Below are 9,874 nucleotides of genomic sequence, written 5' to 3'. Positions count from 1 at the left end.
TATCATGGAATGAGGGTGTACTTTATATCAGAAATGGAAAGCTCTCCAACTTACATCAAGTGAATGGGAAAAAAGCAAGAGCAACACACTCTTGCAAAACTACGTGTGCCCTTGCTTGCGACGTAGAGAACATCTCCAGAACAATGATCAGGTGACAGAAAACTCAGGCTGCCCCTAGGGAGGAGAACTGGATGGCTGAGCAAGGACAAACGGAAGGCTTTTTGCTGTGGACCCTACTGTATCTTGTCAGTTTTGTACCAAGTGCCTGGAGACCCTGTCAATAAGACAAAAGAGTGAACAAGCTCTTCAGCCACAGGCAAGAGTCAGAAGAAAGTTTAATAAGAACAGAGCCCTGGGGAGCCTGTAGAATCTCAGACACTGAATTCACAATACACAGAATTCACCACAGAGTAACTGACAACTTGAAAGCAATCAGAAGTCTTAGAGAGAAAGAATGTAATCAGATACATAAAGATCCCAAAGCACAATCCATTAAAAAATAACCAGATAGGGCCGGCCCGGTGGCGCACTGGATAGTGCGCCGCTTGGGAAGCGCGGCGGCGCTCCCGCCCAAGGGTTCGGATACCACATGCAGACCGGTGCCCGCTCACTGGCTGAGTGAGGCGCGGGAGCAACGCCGAGGGTTGCAATCCCGTTGCTGGTCCCCGGTCTGGTACGGGGGCAACACTGAGGGTTGCGATCCGTTGCCGGACACGGAAAAAGACAAAAGACAAAAAAAAAAAAAATAACCAGATAGTCCTACAAATGACTGGGAGATGGGGCTGGTGGTTAGCTCATTTGGTTAGAGGCGGCGTTGGTAACACCAAGGTCAAGGGTTCAGATCCCCATACTGGCCAGCTGAAAAAAAAAAGACCGGGCCTGGGGGAGAATGCATCTACAAATTAGACAAAGTGTCAAGAACTCTTTTTTTTTTTTGTCTTTTTCCGTGTCCGGCATCGGATCGCAACCCTCAGTGTCGCCCCCGTACCGGACCGGGACCGGCAACGGGATCGCAACCCTCGGCGTTGCTCCCGCGCCTCGCTCAGCCAGTGAGTGGGAACCGGTCTGTATGTGGGATCCGAGCCCTCGGGCGGGAGAGCCGCCGCGCTTCCCAAGCAGCGCACTATCCAGTGTGCCACCGGGCCGGCCCGTCAAGAACTCTTTAGACAAAGTGTTAAGAACTTTTGAGCTGTGAAATCCAGTGCGCCACCGGGCCGGCCCGTCAAGAACTCTTTAGACAAAGTGTTAAGAACTTTTGAGCTGTGAACACTTTCCAAAAAAACACCAATCCTTGTTAGCATAGTGGTAAGAAAAAAAAAGAAAAAGAAAAAGCATCAGTAAATACCCCTGGGATAATCTAGGAAAAGAGAAAAGTGGACTTCACATGGAATGAAGACAGCAAAAGCACAGCACATGTTACCTCTTGTTGGTGGAGAGAGAAACAGAACCACCCCAACCCTGGGACACCGCTTTATGCACTGAAGCTAAAAAAAAACCTTGTAAAAAGATAACCCCCAATGCCAGTAAGCATGTGACACAACAGATACCCTCATAAATATTGAGAAAATGTAAATTGGCCAGACCCTTTGAGACTCTTAGGGTGGGGGTGGCAGGCCCCTGGGGGTGGGCTCTGAGGCCCTCAGCAAGACCCAGAAAACAGAGGAAGAACTTTCAGACCTGAGAAACTTCCTCACATGTGAAGCACCAGAAGAACCCCGAGGAAAAGGAACTTCAGAACATACACGCTGGCGCTGAGCAAAGAACAGGAACAGCTCTCAGAAAACAACAATGGCGCAAACGCGCTCCAGCCCCGCTCCTGGCAATGAAGAGTACAACACCACCGTGATACCTTTTCTTAACCTATTAGACTGGCCAAAACCCAAAAGTTTGAGAACACAATCTGTCGGCGAGGCTGTGGGGACACAGTCCACTTTCATAGGACTGGAGCAAAGGGTCACCCCGTGGAGGGTGACTTGGCAGTACGGATCAAATTTACAAGTGCCATTTTCCTTTGCTCCTGCAGTCCCAGCTCTGCGGTTTTATCCCAGTTATGTATCTTAATCGGTCAGTAGAGGACTTCCTGGTGGGACCCTGGCAAGTAAAGATCTCTGGAAGCACAGAGAGGAAGGAAGCTCTCTGGACCCTGGCAAGTAAAGATCTCTGGAATACACAGTGCCAAGCAAATAAGCAAGCACAGGACGGCGCACAGAATTTGCTACCTCTATGTTACAGGAAAGGAAAGTAATACACATTCACATCTCTTCCTGCTGGCATGAAAACACTCTAAGGAGGGAAAACAAAAAACGAATAAAAGTGATGGGAGGGAACAAAACTTTCCACGTGCATCTTCTCATCCTGTTTTGACAGTCGAGTCACAGGAATGCATAAAAACGCTTCCGATCTGCCACAGTAATTCCACTTTCAGTCACGCGCCCCAAGGAAATCATTCAAACTCACACCAAAGATGGGATGGCCACATTCGCTGTAGTCCTATTTATAACCACATAAAGCAGGAAGCAGGCTAAATGCTGAACATTCTGGGAACGGTTTAATAAACTGCCATACAACACAGCTGAGCATTACACAGTAATTACGATGACGGCCATTTTTTTGGTTTCTGAATAATATATTAAGTGAACAGCGGAATTCAACAAAGCCTGTACACCATAGCCATCGTGGAGTCAAAACAGCAGTTGCACTTGACTGCTAGAAGCAGTAGCTTTTCCAAACATCTACGCATTTCAATATATCAAATGACGGCCATTTTTTTGGTTTCTGAATAATATATTAAGTGAACAGCGGAATTCAACAAAGCCTGTACACCATAGCCATCGTGGAGTCAAAACAACAGTTGCACTTGACTGCTAGAAGCAGTAGCTTTTCCAAACATCTACGCATTTCAATATATCATCAATGTTTTTAAATAGACAAAAGGCGCAGGGGTTGGGGGAGGGTATAAACAGCAAAGGCCCAGCACTGGCAGTCCTCTCCTAAAGTCCCAGGCTGAGCCATGGCAGAAATTCTATTTATATCATCTGGCCCTTGATTCCACTAACTCAGTTTTTTGTTTGTTTACTTTAAACATCCTTTTTCTTCAAGGCCTATGGTGGTCCAGGAGCCCTGAAGGAAGGGATGTTTTATCTGCACTGGGCAAGTGAGGTTAGACCAAGAGCCTGGCTGGGAGGAGAAGTCCAGCCCAGGGTGCAGTGGCCAGCCCACCTGGAGGTGGAGGTGGCTCAGGCACCCTCCAGGGAAGGCAGACGGGAGAGTACAGTGTCAGACGACAGAGGGGGAAGCCATGGGAGCCTGGACAGAGCATCGATCCTGGCTGGGAGCAGGCAGCATGAGAAAACTATCACCACCCCCGCCCTGGCTCCCAGCATCCGGTGCTCCTGACATCATAAGGAACTGAAAGGCACAGAGACTGGAGAGAACTCGGCATGTTCCCAAACTGCAGGGTTTTGGGCAGGTGTCTAAGGGAGACACGAGGTCAGAGCTGGCACAGTGGCCCAGAAGCTTAGACTCTCCCATGGGCAAAGGGAAGACCCTGGGGCTGCAGCAGGGCTCCAGGGGAGGTGGGACTGCAGCAGACATGGGTGCCAGTGTCAAAGGGGCCTGAACCAGCCACTCTTCCACCAACAGTAACACAGACGTCCAGAGGACAAGGGGCTCTCCCAGGTGGCCAGATGGCTCCTGGGGAGGGGGCGTCCTTCTACCCTCATGTGATGGGGAGATGGGAGGGGTCAGCAAATCCTTCTTGGCATAACTAAGGACACAGAGAATTCTGAGCAGGAAGGGAATCCCCTGGGTGAAAGAGGCCAGAACACTAACCAGCCCCAGTCCCCTCACCGGCCACTGCCTCCTCCACCACCACCCCCACCACCACCACCACCCTGGCCCCCCGCATCTGGCGCTCCTGACATCATGAGGAACAGGACAACAGGAATGATGTACATCCACTGTGGGCAGACAGGAGATAGACAGACAGACACACAAGAGAGACAGAGAAAAGGAGGTGAGTGTGGGAATCGCTCTGCCCAGGGTGGGGAAGGTGGGGCCCGGTGTGGGGGAGGGACAGTGTGAGGGGAGGAGGCCCAGGTCCCCTACAGTCACTACAGGTGGGGGGAGGGCCAGCGGGGTGCAGGGAGGGGCAGAGGCGGGAGGGGGTCTCGGTCCTCACTCAGGCCTCCTGCGGCAACGGCGTGGGCCCCGGGGCAGTAGGACGCAGGGCTGTGAGCAACACAGCCCCCCCCAGGATGAGGTGCCACTGAGGAGGAGGGGGGGTGGAGGTCAGTGGGGTCCTGCAGCCATCAGGGAGGGGGGAAGACCCTCAAGCAAACAGGAGGGCACAGCCAAGGTAGACAAGCTCTTGGCCTCTCTGGACCTCAGTTTCCCTGCAGCTCAGCTGTTAGGCTATCCCAACATGAGGAGCTACTGAGGCTCTTGGGGTAAGGCACTCTGCAAAGGAGGGCTCAGGAATCATGGGCCATCAGCATCCTCCCACCCTTGTTTGACAGGCCAACTGACCTCCAGCTGTCCCCTGCCTTGCCTGGGGGCCTGTGCCTAACAGGGACCAGAGGCTTGGAGGGAACCATCCTTCTCTAGAGGAGCTGCCTCCTACTGCCCCAGGCCTCAGCCTCAAGGCCCCTCAGCTCACACCTGCTTCTGGTGGTACAGGCTCTTCCTCCCGAGTTCTAGGCGGGCCTCCTGGGCACCTTCACCCAGCACCCTGCAACCACAAAGCCCCTCCACGGGGCCACATGCCTCCCAGACCCGGCTCCTTGGCTCCTCTCTGCCTGCCTGCCCAGCCTCCTGGAGCCGCCTCCCACTCCATCCTTTCCCAGCATTCCTCGTTCCTTTTAATTCTCTGCCTTAGCTCTTCCTCTCCAGCCTCACAGCTCCAGCCTGGCTCAGGTCAAGGCCTCTCCCCAGATCTTCATTCAGGCCTCCAACCCGTGCCCAGAGCTAGCCAGCCCTCCCCGACTACACCCCCCACATTGCTCTTCCTCCAAACAATCCTCCAGTCAAGGCTGTGACAGCTGTGCCTATGTCTGCCCCAGCCTGGAACCCAGGGTCCAGGTTGGCTCCTAGCACTGCTGAGCTCTGGGACCATTTTCTTGAGCTGGTGCGGGCAGGGCAGGGATCGTAGGGCATAGGGCTCCACAGCTCTCAGCCCCTTCCATCCAGGCCTGGATTCAGCCCAGGTCCCAGGGGACGTGCATGGAGGCATCAGGAAAACAAGCAGGCCCCACACGCAGGAAGCCAGGAAGACAAGGCACAGGACCGAGGGCAAGGGAGAGGGCAGGGAGCTCTGGATGGAACGGGGTAGAAGAAGGCAGGGGGAGCCCCACTCACATATTTGGCAAAAAAGGACTTCTGTTCCTGGGGATTCTTGGCCTTCTGTGCCTGCTCCATCTCCAGGCGCTCAATGAAGGCTGCTGTCTCGGGGCTGCAGGGCGAGTGGAGGGAAGAAAAGGGGGTAAGGGGCTGGAGTCAGGGACCCGGAGACCCTGAGGCAGACAGGAAGAGCAGGGGGAGGAGGCCAGGACCATAAGCCAGCAGGGACAGCAGTGAAGGTAGCAGAGAGATCCCTCCCCCACACCTTGAGCCCTCACCCTGGGGCCGTGACTGGCGGCTGCAGCTGCACTGAAGTATTGAACAGCTCTAGGTCCACGTCCTCCACCTCGTGTCCTCGGCAGCCCCCAGGGTGTGTCACCACTGACACACCCACCACATTGCCAGCCACATCCACATGCAGGGTCAGCTCGTCCGAGAGGTGTGACTCCATCAGGGAGCACTGATGGTGGGGAAGAATGTCAGGAGTGGGGAAAGCAGGGGCAGCTGCCCAGGCTCCCCTGCCAGCCTCTTGTCCCCTCTCACAGGACCCCCAAAGCATGTTTTAAAACCTTCCCGTACCTCCCTGCCAACCTCAGGCAGAAGCCCAAGTTCAATTGCATCCCCAGTGTCCCCACAATGCTGCCCATTAAAGCAGCCACCACACTGGGGAATGAATAGTGGATGCAGGACTAAGGCTGGTGGGAGGAGCAAGGAGGGTGGCTGGTCCTTGCCACCTTACCAACTCACCGCGGGAACAAAGGAGGAGACATAGCCTCCAGCTTCTGGGCCATCAGGGGCCCCTGGCCGCCGTGGGACCCGGACACGGTACAGACCATTCAGGGCTGCCACATCCTGCAGGGCGGGCAGAGGAGGGTGCTGGTGAGAAGAATGGAGTCCAGCCCCTGCCAGGCCATGACCCCCCACCAGGCCCAGCCAGGGCCCCAGTCTTGCCCACCTAGCATCCTGCACTCCTGCCTGCCCACGACTCTTCCAACTGGGATGGCTCGGCTGGTGGGTGAGGCCAGGAGTGGCTGGGGCCATCCCACCTGCGGGAGAAGCCACCACAAGGAGAGTAGAGCCCAGCCCAGTGACAGAGTGAGTCCCAGGGACATCTTCCCTGTGCCTGGATCCAGCCACACCTGGTGCCTGTCTCATGCCTGCACTCCCCAGTTGCATGGGCATTAAGTTCTCTGGGGGCAGCTGCGACAGGGAATCATGTGGGCACCACGCAGAAAGGCTGGCCGGAGCAGACCTCACCCTCACATGTTGCACAGGGAGAGTGCCTGTGTGCACACGGCTGCCACAATAAGGCGAGTTTCCCAGCCTCCCCCCGCAAGGAATAGAAATGGAAGCGGATGGTGCCAACTCTTGTGAGCTTTTCCTAAAAGATGTGGCTCCCTCTACCCTCCTCTACCCAGCTCCCTGGAGCCCCAGAGCCTCCCTGCACCATCCCTAAGGAGGTCAGGCCCTTGAGGAGGCATGAAGCAGAGCTACAGGAGAAGAGACCTCTTGTTTAACCATGACTATTTTGGGGATGTCTTTCTCCTCACAACCAAATGTGAGTATCATTCTAAATAATCGTGAAATGTTTCGGCTAAATCCAGAAGGGTGAGAGGTGTCAACCATCTGAAACATTTGGGGTTAGAGGGTGTGCCAGGCAGAGGGAACAGCACAGGCAAAGGCCCTGAGGCAGGCATGTCATGCTCTGGGGCACTAAGGCTGACCATGGCATCATCCAGCCTAGGGTGGTCCTCATGGGACAGAGGAGGAGGACAGCACAAAGAGCTGGATCTCATCTGGACCTGGAAGGAAGGCTAAATGGGGGGCCACAGAAAAGCAGATAGAGAGACTGCTGGATGCCACCCATCCCCCAGCCCAGCCCTAGGGTCCCCACCTCACCCTGAGTCGGCCCCGCTCCTCTTCACTGAGCTGCCGCTGTGACAGGGACAAGGTGCCATCCTGCTGGTTCCACAGCAGTGAGCCCCGCTTCTGGAAGTGGGCGCTGTCATCTGTGGGGATCCTGGGCTCAATGACCACTCCTTGCTTCACCCTTCAACCTTGGCAGGTGCTGGGAAACCTGGTTTCAAATCTCAGCCAGGTCTCCACCCAAGAGTGATCAGGTTGCTTCTGCATCCTTAGACTCCATTTTCCCATTTGCAAATTAAGAGACAACCCCACCATGTTCTGCCCTCCTGCCTCACAAGGCAGCTCACAGCAGTCACGTGAACCCCAGAGCTCCCAAGCCCTGCCGTTGTCTTGCCAGGTGACTCACAAGCAAATATGAGTATCATCATCCTAACTGATCATAAAATGTTTCGGCTGAATCCAGAAGTGTGAGAGGGGCCAATCATGTGAAATGTGTGGGGTGAGAGGGTGTGCCAGGCAGAGGGAACAGCACAGGCAAAGGCCCTGAGGCAGGCGTGTCATGCTCTGGAGCACTAAGGCTGACCATGGCACCATTCAGCCTGGGGTGGTCCTCATGGGACAGAGGATGAGGATAGCAGGAAGAGATTGAGACTTAGTTTCCCCAGCTGCAAAATACAGGGGCTGCAGAGCTCTGGAGCACGTGTGCCAGGCAGAGGGAACAGCACAGGCAAAGGCCCTGAGGCAGGCATGTCATGCTCTGGAGCACTAAGGCTGACCATGGCACCATTCAGCCTGGGGTGGTCCTCATGGGACAGAGGATGAGGATAGCAAGAAGAGATTGAGACTTAGTTTCCCCAGCTGCAAAATACAGGGGCTGCAGAGCTCTGGAGCACCCAATCATATGGCTGTGTCAGAATCAGTAGACTTGTACACTGGGCAGAATCTGACTTAATAGGTCTGGGGAGGGTCCCCAGCTTCAGGGTTTGTAAAAAGGTTTGGGAAACTCAGACTTGATTAGTAACCACTGCATAGCACTGACATCTGGCTCTGGGAACTTGGACGCTTGTGTCATGGCAGTTTAAGTTGGGCTTTGGAGCTGATTCCAGCTCTGCCATTCATTTACAAAGGGACGCTGTGTGGTACCTACTCTAGCCTCAGGTTCCTCTTCTGGAAAATGGGGCTAACACTAACATCTACTGCCTTGCATGACTACTGTAAGGGAAGGAAGAAAGGGAGAGAGGGAGGGAGAGAGTGAGTGTGTCTGGCCGGTATGGGGATCTGAACCCATGACCTTGGTGTTATAAGGCTGCGCTTTAACCAATTGGGATAACCGGCCAGTCCCAACATTTGAGTTAATACAAGCAAAGCATCCAACCATTAACGCAGGGCACACAGCGACTGGTCAGAAGTCTGCTCTGAAATCATTACTGCTATGCTGACCTTTCCGAAACTGGATTTGTCTTATAGGTATGGGGACATTTAAAGGAAGTGTTTCTCTTCTCCTATGTCCCCCTCTCCAGGGCAGAGCTATTAATAATTCGATGGCATGTCTCACACTTGATGGCACCCGGACCACGTAAGTGCCCAGGGGAGGATGTTGCTGGACTCACCAATCTCGAACGAGTGCTCCAGCAGCAGCCCTACTATGCCACAGCCCTCACCCTCTCGGCCTTCTGCTCCGGTCTGCAGGAGAGATAGAGAACTTGAGGTGAGGACCCACAGACCCCAGGACAGACGGACTGGCGGGCTGAGGGAGGAGCCTTATTCATGACTTGGACTCTTGCCCCAGAAAACCAGCCCGTACAAACACGACTAACCTCGTTTCCAAGGCAACTATCCCCAGGTCACTTTCATATCTTGCACCATAAGTATTCATGAGTTAAAGGACACTCTCCCTGTCCAAGGGCTTCATTTCCATGCTGATAACCAAATGACCTAGTTTTCACCTAACAGCCCCAACATCCAAGATGCGGCCTGAGTTGCACCCCTATCAAGCACATTCAAGACTGCACGCCTTCCTTTTCTCCAACTCTCCAAATTTCTTCTACCTCTCCATCCTCCACCTACCCACGCCCTCGCACCTGCGCGACTTCGTTTCCACATTAAAGGATTCCGTGAGCTCAAGGTTCCACCCCCTCATGCATATTCACGAACTGAACGCCTCTCTAATACCTTGAGCACCAACCCCCCTTCTTCATTTTAACCTCTCCGACGTCTGATTCCCCAAGATTCCATCTGGGACACACCCTCTCATGCATATTCACGACTGCGGTCCCCTTACGTTCGCAACTCGCCCAACCTGCCCCTTGGGCGCCGCCTCATCTTCGCCGCACCGAACGCCCGGGAGCCAGGATTCCGCCCGAGCCCGCCCCTCATGCATACTCACTAGCTGGAGCCTTCCGAACTATCCCCTCGCTGTCTCTCCCACCCCTGCGGCCCCGTGCCCGGCCGACACCCCTCCTGCGCGTGCATCACTGCAGTCCGGCTCTCCACGCTTCTCCCGTGCCCTCTTCCCTCTCGGCCGTGCACAGCCTCGCTCCAACCTAAACGCACCTAAAGACCCCTGACCCACGACTTCCGTCGGCCTCGCCCACCGTGCAGAACTAATGAGCGCTCACCCCCCGCGCAGCGGCCCCAGCTCGGCACCCGCTGCCCCGGGCCCGGCTGGGCA

General features: G+C 54.8%; 1 protein-coding gene across 3 annotated transcripts in view; it reads right to left on the bottom strand.

The window, feature by feature from the left end:
* EMC10 (ER membrane protein complex subunit 10) overlaps nt 1-9,874 on the bottom strand; it is a 10,997-nt gene continuing 1,123 nt past the window's right edge. The window contains exons 2-8 of one of the 3 annotated variants that reach the window (XM_008576014.1): nt 9,822-9,873; nt 8,814-8,886; nt 7,237-7,346; nt 6,085-6,189; nt 5,616-5,797; nt 5,356-5,449; nt 1-274 (exon numbers count right to left, since the gene is read on the bottom strand). In XM_008576014.1, coding sequence (XP_008574236.1) covers nt 164-274; nt 5,356-5,449; nt 5,616-5,797; nt 6,085-6,189; nt 7,237-7,346; nt 8,814-8,886; nt 9,822-9,873 — 727 coding nt within the window. In that variant the 3' untranslated portion in view covers nt 1-163. Of the gene's footprint in view, nt 275-2,763; nt 3,960-4,180; nt 4,268-5,355; nt 5,450-5,615; nt 5,798-6,084; nt 6,190-7,236; nt 7,347-8,813; nt 8,887-9,821; nt 9,874 lie in introns of those variants that run through there. The other 2 variants (XM_008576013.1, XM_008576016.1) reach the window with 2 other exon arrangements.

The sequence above is a fragment of the Galeopterus variegatus genome, unplaced genomic scaffold (assembly GCF_000696425.1).
Source record: "Galeopterus variegatus unplaced genomic scaffold, G_variegatus-3.0.2 Scaffold1274, whole genome shotgun sequence".
Classification (NCBI taxonomy): Eukaryota; Metazoa; Chordata; class Mammalia; order Dermoptera; family Cynocephalidae; genus Galeopterus; species Galeopterus variegatus.
This window is presented reverse-complemented; position numbering and strand designations above follow the sequence as displayed.